The 20,467-nt window shown below is 43.1% G+C and overlaps 1 protein-coding gene across 4 annotated transcripts in view; it reads left to right on the top strand.

Moving 5' to 3' along the window:
* MYO1D (myosin ID) overlaps positions 1–20,467 on the top strand; it is a 359,000-nt gene that overhangs the window by 198,330 nt on the left and 140,203 nt on the right. For all 4 annotated transcript variants that reach the window (XM_086360259.1, XM_086360256.1, XM_086360255.1 and 1 more), the window contains exons 17-20: positions 1,894–2,117; positions 6,843–6,987; positions 7,730–7,834; positions 15,263–15,376. In XM_086360259.1, coding sequence (XP_086216385.1) covers positions 1,894–2,117; positions 6,843–6,987; positions 7,730–7,834; positions 15,263–15,376 — 588 coding nt within the window. The remainder of the gene's footprint in view (positions 1–1,893; positions 2,118–6,842; positions 6,988–7,729; positions 7,835–15,262; positions 15,377–20,467) is intronic.

Here is a 20,467-nt window from a genome sequence, read left to right as displayed (position 1 = left end):
CTACAGGAGGAAAGGCATCTTGGCACACACAGCCATGAGTCACTTCTCACTGCCTCTTTGTCTCTATATATTCTGCTTATACATGAGCTCCAGGTTCATCACAAATTGCTCTGGTCGTGTTTCCCTCACATGTCACGGTTTCTCTTGATCCGTTAGTTCCTCTTTGGGGTCCGTGAATGGCCTCCGCATGTTAGTGCAGCAGGCTGGAAAGGAGGGGCAGTGCAACCTCGTGGGATGTTTAGGAACCTTTGTGAAAACCAGCCTAAAATGGCTAAATGAAAGAGGCATCGGGGAGCTCTCCTCGGTGTTCTGGGGTGTCCTAATAGGAAGGAAATCTAAAAAAGAGCGGCTATATGGATACAAATGGTTGATTCACTTTGCTCTGCAGCAAGGAATTACTATAACATTATGAAGCAACTATACTCCAGTAAAAGTTAATAAAAATTTTTTTAATCACCTGGGGAAAAAAATAAAGAAAACGGCATCACAGGACTTCCATGGTGGTGCCGTGGATAAGAATCCACCTGCCAGTGCAGGAGACGAGGATTCAATTCCTGGTCCAGGAACATCCCACATGGCACGGAGCAACTAAGCGTGTGCACCACAGCTACTGAGCCCACGTGCTGCAACTGCTGAAGCCCGCACGGTCTGTCTACAGCCTGTGCTCCCAACAAGAGACGCCACCCCACTAAGAAGCCCACGCACCGCAATGAGGAGGAGCCCCCCTCGCCACTAGACAGAAGGTGATGCAGCAATGAAGACCCAGCACAAACATACATAAATAAATATTATTTTTTGAAAAAGGCATCACCTAAGTTTTTCTGAGAGAAATTGGTGGCCACAGATGGGGATCTAAGAAGAAATAAAAGAACCCTGAGCAATCCTGGAGAATTCATACTGTGTGGGCTTTGAATTAGAGGTTGAATTTCTTGGTCCTGAGAGTCCAGAGACAGGGAGGGAAATAGTAGCATCAACCTAAGAATTCAGACAGTCATTTAAGTAGCAGCAGTGAGTATCACCTGGACGGTGGTGGCAGTTCGTCCGAGGAGGTTATCCAAGAAAACAGTGAGGAAGTTTGGGGTCTTGGGACTCTAGTAGCAGAAAGGAAAAGAAAGCAATTTATACTGGAAATACTGCACAAGAAAAGATACATTTGGTAATAGCATAGTTAGGGGAAGAGTCAATGATGAAGATTATACCATATTTCTTTTTACTTGAGAGGTTGAGAAGGATGGGATCCTGAGACAAATATAAGTAATCTGTGACTTCACTATGCTTGGATAAAGCAGGCACTGAAATGTTTACATATTGTCTGATTGATTTCTGAGCACTGCAAACATTGGACATAGATTCTGTGATATCATTCATCTGTTTTTTACCCTTTCCCCAGGAATACATCTAAATTCACAGGAGTTTACATAACACCCAGGGAGGGGGGCTGCACAGACCGTGAATAAATCAGTTCCTAACTCCACTGCAACATTATAGTAGCAGCCGATGTGTGTAGTCTGTGCAAAGCTAGGTTTCATAAAAGAACTGTGGATGTTGATGGCTTTGGGTTCTGACTCATCTTGCTTCCTTTCAACATTCTTAAAATATTTATCCAAGGATAATGGTATTTTGGCTTTCTTCTTTTCGTGACCTTAGAACAGGGCTCTGCTTCAGACTCCACACGCTTCTTTGTGGATAATAAACCCCCTCGACTCTGAGTCAAAATGATGGGTGTGCCTCCTGGCGCCATCTGTTGGTGGCAGGCAGAATTGACATGCTTCGGCTTGGGCTGATCTTATGATGTATGCAAATTTCCAGGTTGAGCATCTAAGTAAAGGAGCGTCTGTGATTTCAAAGTGATCCAGCAACATCTTCCTTTTTTTATTTTCCTCGATCATGAAGGTGTGGCGGGGCACCCTGGCCCGCATGCGGTACAAGAGGACCAGAGCAGCGCTGACGATTATCAGATACTACCGTCGCTACAAGGTCAAGTCCTACATCCACGAGGTGGCCAGGCGCTTCCACGGCATCAAGACCATGAGGGACTACGGCAAGCACGTGCAGTGGCCAACCCCGCCGAAAGTTCTTCACCGTTTCGAGGAGGTCCTACAGGCAATTTTTAATAGGTAAGAACCTGTGGATATGTGCAGCGTCCACGTATGACAGCACACTTATTAGATAAAGTTACAAACCTGAGGCCATGATATTAGCTCTGCTGTTTGCTATATTTTTCCCAGGTGGCTCAGACGGTAAACAATCTGCCTGCAACGCAGGAGACACAAGTTTGATCCCTGGGTGGGGAATATCCCCTGGAGGGGAGGGCATGGCAACCCCCTCCAGTATTCTTGCCTGGAAAACCCCATGGACAGAGGATCCTGGCGGGCTACAATTCATGGGGTCACAAAGAATTGGATACGACTGAGCATCTAACACTTCCATTGACTTTTACCTTGTGTCTCCACCTTCATGATTTCACTGTCAAAGGGCATCTGCTTACCCCTCAGAAAATAGAACAGTCTACGTATTTTTCCTGTAGCAGTGGTCAGTGGTATGCCACAAGGCCCAGGTCAAGCCATGTTTAAGATAAGCTATTAGCATGATGTCTCTACTTTCTTTTATTTTTTGCTCTTAGAATTACCACATATCACTCATACTAGGAAGTCTGTTATCCTTTCAGAGCAGTGGTTCTCTGTCCACACCTGACATTCACAAAAAGTTTGTAAAATACAGTGAGGCCCAGGTCTTACCTCTGAAAAGTCCTGTTTAATGGTGCTGGGGAGCACAGCCCAAGCGGAGGTCCTGGGTGATTTTAAAATAAAAGAAAGAAAACACTGTTATAGAGCAAGCTATTTTTAAAAACAAATAAGTAAATAAATTAATTAACATCCATGTCACATTTGATACCTTCCCAGCTAATCTTCATTTTTTTAATAAACTTCCCTGAATCTGACTTTGTAGTTATTCATAGCTTCTTTCTTCTTGTTTTTTAAAGCTTGTTTGTTGCCAGCATGCACCGGATATATTTAGCTATGTCTTACATACAGCATCGTCACATAAACGAAGTTATATGTGTGTTTTTAGTCCCTAAGACGCGTCTGACCCTTTGCAACCCCAAGCACTGTAGCCCTCCAGGCTCCTCTGTCCATGGGATTGTCCAGGCAGGAGTACTGGAGTGGGTTGCCAGTTCCTTTTCTAGAGGATCTTCCTGACCCATTGCAGGTAGATTCTTTAGCTCTTGAGCCATTGTTGTTCAGTCCCTAAATCGTATCCTACTCTTTGTGACCCCACGGACTGCAGCACGCCAGGCTTCCCTGTCCTTCACTATCTTCCAGAGTTTCCTCAGACTCGTGTCCATTGAGTCAGTGATGCTATCCAACCAGCTCATCCTCTGAGCCTCTGGGGAAGCCCTATAAACTAAACTGTGCTAAATCGCTTCAGTCATGTCTGACTCTTTGCAACCCTATGGACTATAGCATGCCAGGCTCCTCTAAGCTAATGGTTCTCAAATATGGTCATTTGGCATCATGGTATTCTACCAAGTACACCATGAACTGATTGATGTGTTGAATGTAAACTGGTGGCAAATATCAAAAGATTAAAAAAAAAAAAAAAAGATTTTTTTTTTTTTTTTAAAAAAGGGAGGAAAGCTCTTTGATATGTATCTCATTTGCTTTCAAAAAAAAAAAAAAAGGTTTGCTCATACAAAGAAAAAAATAGGACAGGAGAAAATTAATGAACGCAAAAGAACCTCAACCCTCCACTGTCCAGTGTGACCCATAACTGTCAGCTGTAAAGCTCAGCAGAGCCTTCTTAGTGTGCAGATTCATTTTTTCCATGAATTATATCATCTGTCACCTGCACTTTTTACATAATCTAAAAAGTAAGGAAGCAATACCTGAATACATGTCATTTTTTAAGGGACATAATATAGAATTTTATAGGATATAAAGTTGAAATCCTCCACACTGTCTCTTGTCTTTTCTTTCTTTCCCCTAAGATAAGCGCTTATTAACAATTAGTTTGTACCCTTCTAAATCTTTGTCTATACATTTACAAGCGTATAATGCCCATATAAGAGAAGTATGATATAGTGGTTAAGAACGCGAACGCTGGAATCTAGCTGCCACTGACCAGCTGTGTAACCTTGGACAAATGAATTAACCTCTCTGTGCCTCTGTTTTCTTATCTGGAAAAGGGCCGTTATCATAGCACCCATTCATAGGGTTCTGAAAGGATTATGAGTAAATAGATATAAAGCATTTCAGATAGTGCCTGCACATAGTAAGTACTGTGGAACTGTTTGCTCATACTATCTGGGTTTCTTTCCCTCTCTTTATTTCCACAGTTCAGTTCAGTTGCTCAGTCTTGTCCGACTCTCTGCGACCCCGTGGACTGCAGCACGCCAGGCCTCCCTGTCCATCACCAACTCCCGGAGTTTACTCAAATTCATGTCCATTGAGTCGGTGATGCCATCCAACCATCTCATCCTCTGTCGTCCCCTTCTCCTCCTGCCTTCAGTCTTTCCCAGCATCAGGGTCTTTTCAAATGAGTCAGCTCTTCATATCAGGTGGCCAAAGTATAGGAGTTTCAGCTTCAGCATCAGCCCTTCCAATGAATATTCAGGACTGATTTCCTTCAGAATGGACTGGTTGGATCTCCTTGCAGTCCAAGGGACTCTCAAGAGTCTTCTCCAACACCACAGTTCAAAAGCATCAATTCTTCTGTGCTCAGCTTTCTTTATAAGCAGGAATCTATGTGTGGCTGTATGACTTTACTTAAAAATAAGTCTTGGAGACCTGTCCATCACAGTAAATAAAGATCTATGTTATAATTTTAGCAGCTGCAAAGAATTATTGATTTTGATAATGTTGCAGTGTAGACTGTACAGTCTTCTTTTTTAAGGCTTGGAGGTTTTATGTATGGCCTAGAATTGATTATTTTGTGTAAAATTCAGTTGATTTACTCAGCAAATATTTACTGAGCACCTGCTGTGTCAGAGCCACTGACCTAGGTTTCGTGTGGATACAGTGATAAATAAGAAAGCTGTGAAAGACCATCCCCAGCCTTCTTAAGACTTACAGTCAATGAGCATTTTGAAAATAATACATCTGCTCTGTGTGTTGATTGTACACACACACACACACACACACACACACACACACACACACAGAGTCTTGCCAGTTGGATTAATCTGGTTCAAAGGCACTCTTTTCCTGTAAAGGGCCAGATAGTAAATATTTTAGGGCTTATGGGCTCCACATGGTCTTTGTCACATAGTTTTGTTTTGTTGAACACGTAAAAACTATTCTTAGCTCCATGGGTGAGATTTGGCACGGGCTGTGGTTTACCAACCCCTGGTCTCATTGCTGCATGGTATTTAACTGATCCTTGCACTTTTGATCTGTAGAATCCTGAGAGAAGTGTGTTCAAGGATTTTGCTCTGAATCGCGGGGCCTTGTTTTCTTATAACATCTCTGTGCTTCTAGCTTCAGCCACCTTCTCATTCCTCACAGCAGTTCTTTTTCATCCTGGGAAGGCCGGGTGCCTTCCTCGCACCCAGCTTCTTCCTGGGGTCAAGGCTGCTGAGCTTGCCAGCAGCAGCTGTCATCCGCTGCATGTGTTTGGAGATGGAGGTTTGCTTGATCAGGAGGAGAAGTGTGTGCTCATCCCCCGCCCCGCCCGCCTACCCCCCAGGTTGGGTGGGTCAGATCTGAATTCCCCAGCACAGCTCTTTGCCACAGGCCCCTGGGGTCAGTCCGCGGTGGACCCGGTCCTGGGCCACGGTGGGCAGTGAAGAGGGGACAGACTGACCCGACACGTGGCCTCCGTGGCACTGTGGGCTCTGGCCCCAGCTCTCTCCCTGACACCCGCTCTTCGGTCCCCCTCCCGCAGGTTCCTGCTCCGGCTCACAGGGCTCCTTGCTGTTCCCTCAGACACCAAGCCAGCTCACGCGTTAGAATCTCGGCGCTCACTGTTTTCTCGCCCTAAACACCCTTGCCCAAGCATCCATACAGCGGGCCCCGCCGCTTCCTGCTCCTCTGTCCTTGTCAGGGTGCCTCCAGACCAGCCTCGCGTCTGACGCCTGCTCTCTGCTCCTTCCCTCTGTCGCACTCCTCTCCCCGGTTCCTTGTCGTGTTTTCTTTCATAGCCCTAATTCCATCATCCACACTGGGTGTCTACTCACTTGCTTATTTCTCATCTGCCTCTGCTTTCTGGGGCTTCCCTGGTGGCTCTGTGGTCAAGAACCTGCCTGCTGATACAGGAGACATGTGAGATATGGGCTCAATCCCTAGGTTGGGAAGATCCCCTGGAGGAAGGCATGGTAACCCTCTCTAGTATTCTTGCCTGGAGAACCCCATGGACAGCGGATTCTGGTGGGCTACAATCCATGGGCTCACAAAGAGTCAGACATGACTGAGCAACTAACACTAAACTCTGCTTTCTAGAACATCAGCACCTAGCAGAAAGGGTCTGTCTGTTTACAGCTGTGCCTCTGCTCCCTAGAACAGCATCTGAAGTTTAGTAAGTTCCTAGAAAACATTTGATGAGTGAATGAATGATGAAGCCAGAGTTCTTATGCCCTAACTATAGATATTAAGAGAGTCCATGTATCCCTAAGTTCTGGTTGCTTCCAAAACATGCAAACAGCAAAGGAAGTTTTACAAAAATCTCTCTCCACATAAAACTGTTACGTCGTTTAACACGTTCTATGTATATTTTGGAAGGTTTTTTTTTTTTTCAGGGTGATGTGGAAGTAATTTAATTCTACTTAAAGGCAGCTTCAGTTATTTTTGAGAATGAATAGGATGGTATTTTTAAAGTCTTAAAACATTTTGTTTGTTTACTTATAGATGGAGAGCATCCCAACTTATCAAGACCATACCTGCTTCAGACTTGCCTCAAGTGAGAGCAAAGGTTGCAGCCGTGGAAATGTTGAAGGGTCAAAGGGCTGACCTTGGGCTCCAGAGAGCCTGGGAGGGCAACTATCTTGCTTCGGTAAGTCCAAGAGAACAAAGTGCAATCTACTTCCTCTCCTTTAACAAAGAAAGAGAAGACGTTTTCTCCAGGAATTTATAGAAAGACTAAGACACCTTCAGAAGCTAAATCTTACGGGAGATACTAAACTAAAAGACTGTACGGCTTCTAAGTGTACCACATGGGTATGTCCCTCACTTTAAAGAGAGTTATCAGGACTTCCCTGGTGGTCTGGTGGTAGAGAATCTCCCTTGCAATGCAGGGGACACTGGTTTGATCCTTGGTTGGGGAAGTAAGATCCCACATCCTCAGGGCAACTAAGCCCTGAGCCACAATAATTGAGACCGTGCTCGAGAGCCTGTGAGCCACAACTAAAAGCTGATGCAGCCAAATAAATAAATATTAAACCAGAAAGAGAGAGAGAGTGTTCTCTGCCTTCTATCCATATGAATTAGGTACATTCAATAACCTGGCTTTGATCATTTAAACCTTCTCTTGCATAATTCAGCAACTATTTTTAATTACCCACCTTTGTATCAGTTATTCCCAGCGCTGTATTTCATCCTCTCTCCCATTCTTGATTTTTAAAATATTCTAGGATCTTTGGTGTTAGAATAACCCTTTAGTAGCTTATCATCTGGGGTGGGGAGGTGAAAAGGACCTGTGTGAAAATACATGAGCAGAGGTATAAAGCAGTAACAGATGATGTTTTCATCTAAAATGTTAAGCACACACCTTTTACCACGTTTCCTGTCTCTTTCAGAAACCAGATACACCTCAGACCTCAGGCACATTCGTGCCCGTTGCGAATGAACTAAAACGGAAGGACAAATACATGAACGTCCTCTTCTCCTGTCACGTCCGTAAGGTAAGGCAGGCTGGAAACAGACCTCCCTGGAAAGAAAAGACTGATTCAGGTGAAACTGACTTAGCTATGACCACAGCCAGACGGAACAAGAGGTCCATGACTGGCTACATCATCCACAGGCTCCACCTGCTTATATGGTGAAGCACTGACGAAATGACTGAAGTGACTACAATATTAGGGTTAGGCTATAAAGTCTAATTAGGGAAGTGAATATTTCCAGGCAGGAGGAAACGTGGACATACCCCTAAGAATGAAGAACAGGAAAAGTGGTAGCTACATGGGTAAATATATTATCTTTTTCCTATCACTTAAATCTCTTTAAAAGATCATTGACTGTACTTCAGTGTTCATAGCAGCATTCTTCACAGTAGTTAAAGGTAGAAACAGCCCAAATGTTCATCAACAGATATTTGAATAAAGAATACACATATCCATCCAATGGAATACTACTCAGCCATGACGGGATGAAATGCATGCTGCAGGGTGGATGCACCTTGAAGATATTATCTAAGTGATAAGACACAAAAGGACAAGTATTGTTTGACTCCGCTTCCATGAAATATCTGGAACATTCAAATTAATAGAAATAGCAAGTGGAACTGTCATTACCAGGCGCTGAGAGGAGTGGGTAGTGTATGTGTTCTTACCTAATGGATGTTAGCATTCAGATATTCTGTGGAAGAAGAGATCAACTCAATATTATACAGACTTTTTAACAAACTAGAGAGCAGCCTGTTTTAAACGTCGAATGAAATGTCACCATGGAAAGCTTGCTGGTAGTATCTTGGTTACCAAAGTGTAGAGTCGAATTCTGAACTCTAGATCCAGAAATTCTAATTGATCAGTATACCTAGAGTTCATGAGACAACCAAGAAGTGACTTTTGCTAACCAGATTCGCACACCCACACAAAACAGTATAAGCCATGATGCCAGTTTTTTTAATTTGACAAAGGAATGTACCATTTTAGTGAATTCTCATATCCACTATCTAGGATACTTCCTTTCTAGTATCACGGTCAAATTAGTCATCAGGACAACTGATCAGAGAGAGCCGGATGGTTTTGAGAATTACATCATCTGCTTAGAAAAACCTGGCATCCCTAATTCTATCTTTCTAGTGATGACAATTTGATGTCTGACAACATGTGTCTCCCTAGGTCCTACTGCAGAAAAACAAACGGAAAATGTTTTAGTCATGCTTCTGTATTTCTAAGTGCAATGCAAAATAATACACTGTGTTTCTTCACATCATAGCTTACATAATGTCATCTTTAGCAACTTTCCAGTCGTCCAGGACATATGTAGGTAAACTTGATATGATTTTAGTCAAGTCCTCTTCTTTATGTTTTGGTTCTTTCTGAAACAATCGCTTTCCATAGCTACAGCCATAAAAGGGCTTCCCAGGCGGTGCTAGTGGTAAAGCACCTACCTGCTTAATGCAGGAAACATTAGAGACATGCATTTGATCCCTGGGTCAGGAAGATTCCCCTGAAGGGCATAACAACCCTCTCCAGTATTCTTTCTTGCCTGGAGAATCCCCATGGACAGAGGAGCCTGGCAGGCCACAGTCCACAGGGTCACAAAGAGTAGGATGTGACTGAAGCGGCTTAGCACACACACAGCTATAAAATGCCCTTTAAGGTGGGAGACCTGTGCAAATAGTTTAGTTCAGTGCAGTTGCTCAGTCGTGTCCGACTCTTTGCGACCCCATGAACTGCAGCACACCAGGCCTCCCTGTCCATCACCAACTCCCAGAGTTCACTCAAACTCATGTCCATCAAGTCGGTGATGCCATCCAGCCATCTCATCCTCTATCGTCCCCTTCTCCTCCTGCCCCCAATCCCTCCCAGCATCAGAGTCTTTTCCAATGAGTCAACTCTTCCCATGAGGTGGCCAAAGTACTGGAGTTTCAGCTTCAGCATCAGTCCCTCCAGTGAACACCCAGGGCTGATCTCCTTTAGGATGGACTGGTTGTACTCTCACCCATAATGTGTTTTCTCCTGGTCTGACTCCAGGGAAACTTTATATCTGGCCCCTGTGGAGCTGACAAAACCTACAGACAGATCCCTAGAAGTGTTCAGGCAAGAGCAAGATAACTAGAGATTTTTCTCTGGTTGAGGATTTTAGCTTGGGTAATAGAAGAAATCAGATAAGAGCCTATCTAACACTGAATCTGTGATCAAGTTTTTCTATTACTTTATGATTTAAGAGGAAGAAAAATTATGTCCCTTCCTATGTTAGAATTACTTTAAATCTGAATTTATAAATTCACATTTGTTTCGAAAACATTTGTCTTTAATTTGTTTTGATTTAGCTAAGTTATGCAACTCAAAGCTTTTCCTTGGTTACATTAATGTCCTTCCCACTCACTTGATTTATGCATTAAGGATGATTTGAGCTGCTAAAGCTCAAGGTAAAGACTTATGACCTGTGCTCCTTAGAAATTACATTTCTGCATAAAAAGAATGTAATATTTCTAAACAGTGCTTCAGTGGAATTGTTGCTTTGAGGGTTTTGTCTGTTGGTTTCCAGATTGACTCATGGACATATCATCTGAAGAGCTAGAGTCTGCACTTGAGCACTATGGCCTACTGTTTTTCAAATCTTGCGTGACCTTGAGAAGTGATGCAACAAGTTGTTTTTTTCCATATTCGTTTGCAGCACACTTAATCTGTTTCCCCGTGTGATCTCACAAAAGATGAGGAGCCCGACTTTTACTTGCTATTCAAATTCCATGTTAGAGGTTCTTTGTTTTCCATATCCTAAGATGGATACAAATGACTAGTGTTCTCCAAGAGGGTTTTCACAAACCAGTGTTCCCTTAAATATGATTTTTTTTTTAAAGAATTCTACAAGTAAGTGTATTCAGGAAAAAAGTGTGCAAGTGTTAGTCGCTCAGTCACATCTGACTGTTTGCAACCCCATGGACTGTAGCCCACCAGGCTCTTCTGTCCATGAAATTTCCCAGGCAAGAATACTGGAGCAGGTTGTCGTTTCCTACTCCAGAGGATCTTCCTAATCCAGGGATCGAACCCGGGTCTCCCACATTCTTTACCATCTGAACCACCAGGAATGATGGGTTAAACATGGTCTTATAATGCAGAATTCTATGAAGCTTGATGTATCGGTGGGCTCTGAACACCCCAGGGGAGGCTGTGGTTTGCAGTTCCTCAAACCAGTTTGACTTGGAACCCTGTCTCTCACAAAGCATCGCAGGAGGTTGTGCAAAACAGCTTGGAAAAACTATGCAGAAACTCTGCAAGCACCTTGCTTCAAGTAGGCTGACAGGTGCTGGTTTTCCTTTATGGCAAAAAAAATGTTGCTACATGAAGTAAATCATTGCTACCAAGAGTAGTTACTATTTTACCACATAGAGTCTGTTTTCATCTTAATTACAGATACGACTGAGTGACTAACACTTTCACTTTTCATTGAGATATGATTCACATAACATATCTTTCACCATTTTAAAGTGCATGAATTTAGAATAGGGTTGAATACCCATCACTAAAACCAGTTGTCGACATTTTCATTAACCTGTAAAGAAACCCCACACCCCTTAGCTGTCCCCCCATGCCGAAACCTCCCCTTTCCCCCAGCCCAGGGAAGCCACTAATCTATGCTCTGTTTGTATAGATTTGCTTATTCTGGACTTTTCATATGAATGGAATTGTATAACACGCGGTCCTTTGTGACTGGCTTCTTGGCATGCTGTCGGGGTTCTTTCATGGTGTAGCAGGTATCAAGAGTCATTCTTTTTATTGCCAATTATATTCCATTGTACGGATAGATCACATTTTATTTATTCATTCCTCGGTTAATGGACATTGGGCTGTTTCTACTTTGCAGCCGTTATGATTAAGGCAGCTGTTAACATTCAGGCACAAGTGTTTCCATGGATGTGTTTTCAGTTCCCTTGGGTATATCTTAACAGGGGACTTTGTGAGCCAGGTGGGCATTCTGTGTTTAACTGTCTCAGGAGCTGCCGGGCTGTTTTCCAAAGGGACTGTATCATCTTAGACCCCCACTAGTAGTAATGACGGATCCACTTTCTCCACACCCTGGATAGCATTTGTTACTGTCCGTCTTTTACATTATTGCCATCCTAGTGGGCGTGAGGTGGTATATCTCACTGTGGTTCTGATGTGTGTTTTTCTGATGGCCAGTGATCTCAAGCACCTTTTCATGTTTTTCTACAGCCACATGTATATCTGCTCCGGAGAAATGTCTCTTCAAATTCTTCACCCATTTAAAAACATTTTTTTGGTCTTTTCATTATTGAGTTATGTACTCTAGATACAACATATATTCTTTATGTATTCATTAAATAAGAGTTTTTTTTCAGATATATGATTTGCAAAAATTTTCTCCTGTGGGTTGCCTATTCACTTCTGTTGTACTGTCTGGGTTACATGTTTTTTGTTCTTATGGGTTTTTCTTGTTTTCCCTGATAAATTGTAAAACTGTGACCTTTACATTGTAAAAGTCCACAAATCTGGAAGCACCTACTCCTTTTCCATCTCTTTTGCATCCAGTAGAGTGGTCATAGCTGGATAACATCTATTATAGAATTTGGCTCCACCACCAGAATAAGTTCAGTTGCTCAGTTGTGTCCAACTCTTTGCCACCCCATGGACTGCAGCACGCCAGGCTTCCCTGTCCATTGCCAACTCCTGGAGCTTGCTCAAACTCATGTCCATCGAGTCAGTGATGCCATCCAACCATCTCATCGTCCCCTTCTCCTCCCGCCTTCAATCCTTCCCTGCATCAGGGTCTTTTCTAATGAGTCAGTTCTTCACATCAGGTGACCAAAGTGTTGGAGGTTCAGCTTCAGCATCAGTCCTTCCAATGAGTATTCAGGACTGATTTCCTTTAGGATGGACTGGTTGGATCTCCTTGCAGTCCAAGCAACTCTCAAGAGTCTTCTCCAACACCACAGTTCAAAAGCATCAATTCTTCGGTGCTCAGCTTTCTTTTTAGTCCAACTCTCACATCCATACGTGACCACTGGAAGACCCATAGCTTTGACTAGACGGACCTTTGTTGGCAAAGTAATGTCTCTGCTTTTTAATATGCTGTCTGGGTTGATCATCGCTTTCCTTCCAAGAAGCAAGTGTCTTTTAATTTCATGGCTGCAGTCACCATCTGCAATGATTTTGGAGCCCAGAAAAATAAAGTCTGCCACTGTTTCCACTGTTTCCATGAGATGCCATGGAAGTGATGGGGCCACTATCTATTTGCCATGAAGTGATGGGACCAGATACCATGATGTTAGTTTTATGAATGTTGAGTTTTAAGCCAACTTTTTCACTCTCCTCTTTCACTTTCATCAAGAGGCTGTTTAGTTCTTTGCTTTCTGCCGTAAGGGTGGTGTCATCTGCATATCTGAGGTTATTGGTATTTCACCCAGCAATCTTGATTCCAGCTTGTGATCCATCCAGCCTGGCATTTCACATGATGTACTCTGCATATATGTTAAATAAGCAGGGTGACAATATACAGCCTTGATGTACTCCTTTCCTGATTTGGAACCAGTCTGCCTTTCCATGTCCAATTCTAACTGTTCCTTGTTGACCTGCATACAAATTTCTCAGGAGGCAGATCAGGTGGTCTGGTATTCCCATCTCTTAAAGAATTTTCCACAGTTTATTGTGACCCACACAGTCAAAGGCTTTGACATAGTCAAAGCAGAAGTAGATGTTCTTCTGGAACTCTTTTGCTTTTTTGATGATCCAACAGATGTTGGAAATTTGATCTTTGGTTCCTCTGCCTTTTCTAAAACCAGCTTGAACATCTGGAAGTTCATGGTTCACATACTATTGAAGCCTGGGTTGGCGAATTTTGAGCATTACTTTGCTAGCGTGTGAGATGAATGCAATTGTGTGGTAGTTTGAACATTCTTTGGCATTGCCTTTCTTTGGGATTGGAATGAAATTTTCTAGTCCTGTGGCCGCGGCTGAGTTTTCCAAATTTGCTGGCATATTGAATGCAGCACTTTCATAGCATCATCTTTTAGGATTTGAAATAGCTTGACTGGAATTCCATCACCTCCACTAGCTTTGTTCATAGTGACACTTCCTAAGGCCCACTTGACTTCACATTCCAGGATGTCTGGCTCTAGGTGAGTGATTACACCATCATGATTATCTGGGTCATGAAGCTCTTTTTTGTACAGTTCTTCTGTGTATTCTTGCCACCTCTTCTTAATATCTTCTGCTTCTGTTAGGTCCATACCATTTCTGCCCTTTATTGTGCCCATCTTTGCATGAAATGTTCCCTTGGTATCTCTAATTTTCTTGAAGAGATCTCTAGTCTTTCCCATTCTTTTGTTTTCCTCTCTTTGCGTTGATCACTGAGGAAGGCTTTCTTATCTCTCCTTGCTATTCTTTGGAACTCTGCATTCCAATGGGTATATCTTTCCTTTTCTTTGCCTTCAGCTTCTCTTCTTTTCTCAGCTAATTGTAAGGCCTCCGCAGACAACCATTCTGCCTTTTTGCATTTCTTTTTTTTTGCTGATGGTCTTGATCACTGCCTCATACAATGTCACAAACCTCCATCCATCGTTCATCAGACACTCTTATCAGATCTAATCCCTTGAATCTATTTGTCACTTCCACTGTATAATTGTAAGAGATTTGATTTAGGTCATACCTGAATGGTCTGGTGGTTTTCCCTGCTGCTGCTGCTGCTGCTAAGTCGCTTCAGTCGTGTCTGACTCTGTGCGACTCCATAGACGGCCTCCTACCAGGCTCCCCTGTCCCTGGGATTCTCCAGGCAAGAGCAGTGGAGTGGGTTGCCATTTCCTTCTCCAGTGCATGAAGGTGAAAAGTGAAAGTGAAGTCACTCAGTCATGTCCAACTCTTAGCAACCTCATGGACTGCAGCCTACCAGGCTCCTCCGTCCATGGGATTTTCCAGGCAAGAGTACTGGAGTGGGGTGCCATTGCCTTCTCCAGGTGGTTTTCCCTACTTTATTCAATTTAAGTCTGAATTTGACAATAAGGAGTTCATGATCTGAGCCATAGTCAGCTCCCAGTCTTATTTTTGCTGACTGTATAGAGCTTCTCCATCTTTGGTTGCAAAGAATATAATCAATCTGATTTCAGTATTGACCACCTGGTGATGTCCATGTGTAGAGTCTTCCCTTGTGTTGTTGAAAGAGGGTGTTTGCTATGACCAGTGCAGTCCCTTGGCAAAACTCTGTTAGCCTTTGCCCTGCTTCGTTTTGTACTCCAAGGCCAAATTTCCCTGTTATTCCAGCTATCTCTTGACTTCCTACTTTTGCATTCCAGTCCCCTATAATGAAAAGGACATCTTTTGGGGGTGTTAGTTCTAGAAGGTCTTGTACCGGCCCCTAGATGTTTTCCTGGCAGATGGTTTGATCTCATTCTTGATGAGATATTATGGTTTACTTTTTTTTTCTTACAGGTGAATCGATTTAGTAAGGTGGAAGATCGAGCAATTTTTGTCACTGACCGTCACCTGTATAAAATGGATCCCACTAAGCAGTACAAGGTGATGAAGACTATCCCTCTATACAACGTAAGTGCTCTCTGCTTCACTCTAAACAAAGGATTCTTAACCTGGTTCTCATGGACCCCGAGGGTGTCAACAGATCACAAGAACCTTTGGGGCTTTAGAGAGCCCATGAATTCCTGAAATGTTCAGCCCGTCTCCTATTTTATGCAGAAGAACAATTTTCTGTATGGAGTATCCAAAGCTTCAAATAGAATAACAAAGGCACATTTTGTTTGAAAGTGTAGGACTCTGCATTGTATGTGACCTTTCTTTATCCTACTCAGAGCTTAACTACGGTGACACAAAATGTATTTCCTTATTGATTTATCATAAGGCTTGTTTTTATGTGGAAGTGGAATCAGGTAAAGAAATAGTAGAGAACAACTTTATGAAACCATTACCTCTCTTTTACACGTGCAGTCATGTCTGACTTTTTATGACCGCATGGACTGTAGCCCACGAGACTCCTCTATCCCTGGGATTTTGCTGGCAAGAATACTGGAGTGAGTTGCCATTTCCTTCTCCAGGGGATCTTCCCAACCCAGGGCTGGAACCCACGTCTCTTGCATCTCTTGCATCGGCAGGCAGATTCTTTACCACTTGCACTTCCTGGGAAGCCCCTGAATCTCAATATGAAACTTTAAAAAAATTTTTATTCTGCTCTATGGGATCTGCTTAACAAGTAACTGTTCTGATTCTTGAAAAAGATCCCCCTGGACTGCTGGATCTTTCCATGTCTCAGGTGATTTTTCTATCTGTTAGTTCTTAGAGAGAGAGGTCTGTGTTTGTCCAATCATGAGATCTAGGAGGAATATTATTTAAAGATTGTTTTAAATCCTTTTGGCCTCTGCAAAAGGAAATAGGAAACATATTGTTTTACAGTTTTTTATTTTGTTAAATCAGGAGTCCTGTTGGTTGTGAGGTTCAAGGAAGGCAAGCTGTTCCTGGCTTTGCTAAATAACTTAGAACATTGCTGCAGGCTTATTGCCTGACGATGGAGTTGAAGTTTGACTGCATCACCTGGTCCCCCCACTGCATATGCATACATACACACTTTTCTCCCTGTTGGTTCAGTTCAGTCGCTCAGTCATGTGCCAACTCTTTGCAACCCCATGGACTGCAGCACGCCAGGCTTCCCTGTCCATCACCAACTCCCAGAGCTTGCTGAAACTCATGTCCATCGAGTTGGTGATGCCATCCAACCATCTCATTCTCTGTCGTCCCCTTCTCCTTCTGCCTTCAATCTTTCCCAGCATCAGGGTCTTTTCCAGTGAGTCAGTTCTTCACATCAGGTGGCCAAAGTATTAGAGTTTCAGCTTCAGCATCAATCCTTCCAGTGAATATTCCAGACTGATTTCCTTTAGGATGGACGGGTTGGATCTCCTTACAGTCCAAGGGATTCTCAAGAGTCTTCTCCAACACCACAGTTCAAAAGCATCAATTCTTCGGTGCTCAGCTTTCTTTCAGTAAAAAGGCTAATGTATTTCAGCTTAGAAGGAAATGATGTTCTAAGACATTCTTGATCATAGGTAGTCTTCTTAGCAAAGACCTATAATCTCATATCAATCACCATTTAAGCCTATTAACCCCATAGTCTTGAAGAAGGAGATGAAGGAAGATGAGGGAGAAGGTCACATTTTGTCAAAGTCTAGTAAAATGTGTATTTCTTTTTCTTACTTTCTACTAAAGAGAGAGCAATCAGGTGCATGATAAAAATCCAGTAAGTAGTTAAACAGGTCTTTGAACCGAAGTTATTTTCTGCCTTTTTCATGTTGACTGGTGTATAGTTATAGTCACTGTTCCTCTTCATCATCATCATCATCATCAATGTTATCAATAATGTATTTTTTTAAAGTAACAATGTTTAGGTAAACATAAAGGTAAATTGAGGTCAGCAGGCAGGACACACACTGTCACCGACGCTGTCACCCACATCCCTTTGATGTCCTTTCCACTTTTGTACATTCCAGCCTAACTTCCAATAGCCAGCATCTTTGTTCAAAGGTCCCCACAGACTGCTGGGACCCTTGACTGGAAATAATCCCCACCCCTAGCCACCTACATGACTAGTGGGTGTGGGCATATAAATCCTCCAAGCCGCACCATTCATTGTCCATGATAATTCTGAAGTGTGTTTTACATTATTTGCAGGAGCTTTTCTATAGGAATAAGCTGTGCTGCCCACCATAGTAGCTGCTTAATAATGGGCCCTACTGGCCACCCTCCCACCCTGAGCCACCTCCCCACTCCCTTCCCTGGCTCCCTGCACCTCCTGGATCAGTCCTGAGGCTCCTCAGCCTTTGTGCTATAATACTAAGTCGCTTCAGTTGTGTCTGACTCTTTGGGACCCCAGGGACTGTAGCCCACCAGGCTCCTCTGTCCATGGGATTCTCCAGGCAAGAATACTGGAGTGGGTTGCCATGCCCTCCTCCAGGGGATCAGCCCCACCCAAGCATCAAACCTCTCAGGAGGGAGCAGATTGAATGGGGCTGGGGACTTCCAGCCGCGTCTGTAAAGATGTCCTTCAATCTGAAGCAAATACAGCCAAATATTAAGTCTGAATAATAAGGATGTGAATATTATTTTATTCTTTACCCTTTTTGTATGAAATATTTTGAAATTTTAAAAGTTTAAGGAGGCTTCCCTGGTAGTCCAGTGGTTAAAACTTCGGCTTCCAATGCAAGGGGTGCAGGTTTGATCCCTGATTGGGGAGCTAAAAATCCCACATGCCTTGGGGCCAAAAAACAAGCAAACAAAAAACACAAAACAGACGCAATATTGAAACAATTTCAATAAGCCTTAAAAAATAGTCCACATCAAAAAATCTTTTAAAAAAGAGTTTACGACAAGGAAGCTTTAAAAATGATAATGCTCATGGCAGGGATGAAGAAGCTGAGAGGAGATGGAGAAAGATTTCAGTCTTAACCAAGTTGAGTTTCAGACACTGATGACACTTGTAAGTAAACATTCCGTCGATCACTGGAGTCTAACATTGTATAAAAGAGCATAGCATTCAGCACTTAGGATAAAAATTTAGGAGCAGACACATGTATAATTTGAGGCTGAAATTATCAGTCTAGAGGGAGAAGGGGCAGATGATTCAAGAACATCATGCTTAAATGGTGGGGAAAAGAGATTGACTAAAGGAAATGGAATGAAAAAGAAATCTCCGCTCTTTCTGGGCCTCCGCTTTCTCCTTTCTCTTCTAATGTGCCAAATGAGTTCTAATTTCTCTCCAGTTCCATAAGGTTATGAATTATTCCAGGAAGGAAAAGAACTCTGGAAACACTGTGTTTCAGAATCAAGTTGGAAAGTTTTCAGAAATAAGGGTAATCAATAAAAACCTAACTACTGATCCCACCCTTTGCTCCTCTCGTTCTCTGCTCTTCCTTCCTGCTTTTGCCCAGCTGCCTGTCCTGTGTCAGTGATTTTTTCTGGCTCCGGGGAACAGATTGTGATTGTGGGAAGGGGGAGAGAGATTCCCTCTGTTCCTCTTGAGTATCTGTGGCTGGACTAATAATAAAGTTGACACAAGACAGATTAACAGGAGGAAACCCAACTTAGTTTTATGGGCATCAGGCAGTTCAGTCGCTCAGTCATTTCCAACTCTTTGCGACCCCATGGAAGCAGCATGCCAGGCTTCCCTGTCCATCACCAATTCCTGGAGCTTACTCAAACTCATGTCCTTTGAGTCAGTGATGCCATCCAACCATCTCATCCTCTGTCGTCCCCTTATCCTCCTGCCTTTAATCTTTCCCAGCATCAGGGTCTTTTCTAATGAGTCAGTTCTTCTCATCAGGTGGCCAAAGTATTGGAGCTTCAGCTTCAGCATCAGTCCTTCCAATGAATATTCAGGGTTGATTTCCTTTAGGATTGACTGGTTTGATCTCCTTGCAGTCCAAGGGACTTTCAAGAGTCTTCGCCAACACAGCAGTACAAAAGCATCAGTTCTTCAGCACTCAGCTTTCTTTATGGTCCAACTCTCATATCCATACATGACTACTGGAAATATCATAGCTTTGGCTATATGGACCTTTGTCAGCAAAGTAATGTCTCTGCTTTTTAATGGGAGATCGTAAAAAGATGCGCAGAGAATGTCTAAGAGTGGGTAACTTAATATCTTTGTGTATAAAGAAACAATAAATTTGTGAGGATTTGGAAGGACAAAGAAACTAGGTTCGGGCGTGATTATAAGGAATTTAAGCCAAGGGGTGAGCCTGGGAGGTAAGTTAGTGAAGAAGGAGCAAGGTTTATTTATACAGGCTTCTCGGACCTGAGTTGTCTGTCTTTGGTCCTACTGATGTCTTTCTCTGGGTCCAAAGAGGGCACCTTTCATACGAGAGATTTATTTCCTGGTTTCAGAGAAACGGAGAGGAGGGTCAAAGTGTCCTTTTTGCATTGGCTGCTTCTTAAGTAACTTTAATTCAAAATACTCAATATGCCATTGATACATATTTGGGGGCCTGCCCTAGGCCCCAACATGACCATATACCATACTATTTTGATTTGTGTTTAAAGAAAGGATACACACGGTAGTAAGGGAAAGAAATCTCATGGGAACCCAGGGCACTATTCAGGTTTTAAGGCAGCTCTGAGAGACCATGTTATCCTGTGTCCCTCCCAGCAAAATGATGCTTAGATGGTGTCAGTTTCTGCCACTCTCTATCTCTACTTCTGTTTGTGTATCTTCTTTTTTTTAATGTTCATTTATTTAGCTGCTCCAGGTCTTAGTTGCAGCACGTGGGACCTTTTCGTTGTGGCATGTGGGATTTTTAGTTGCAGCCTATAAACTCTTAGTTTCGACGAGAGATCTAGTTCCCTGACCAGGGATCGAACCTGGGCTCCCCTGCATTGAAAGCATGAAGTCTTAGCCACTGAACCACCAGGAAAGTCCCTCTTTGTGTGTCCCCTATCTAACAATTACCTTTCTTGCCATCCAGCCTGGGCCAGTGCCAGGCTAAGGTATGAATCCTTAGCCAACCCAACAAACCATTAGAGTTTCATCCTGCAGTGACACTGAATGGTGTCTCTGATGAGGCCTCACCATGGCAACCAGTTCTGCACGATCCAAATTGGTCCTTCAGCTCCTTGTTAAGCATTTGCAAATCTATGCAT

This window comes from Bos grunniens, chromosome 19, assembly GCF_055505025.1.
Source record: "Bos grunniens cultivar Pamir isolate PY7600 chromosome 19, Bosgru_T2T1.0, whole genome shotgun sequence".
Taxonomy (NCBI): Eukaryota; Metazoa; Chordata; class Mammalia; order Artiodactyla; family Bovidae; genus Bos; species Bos grunniens.
Note: the sequence above shows the minus strand (reverse complement) of the source record. Positions and strands in the feature narration are given on the sequence as shown.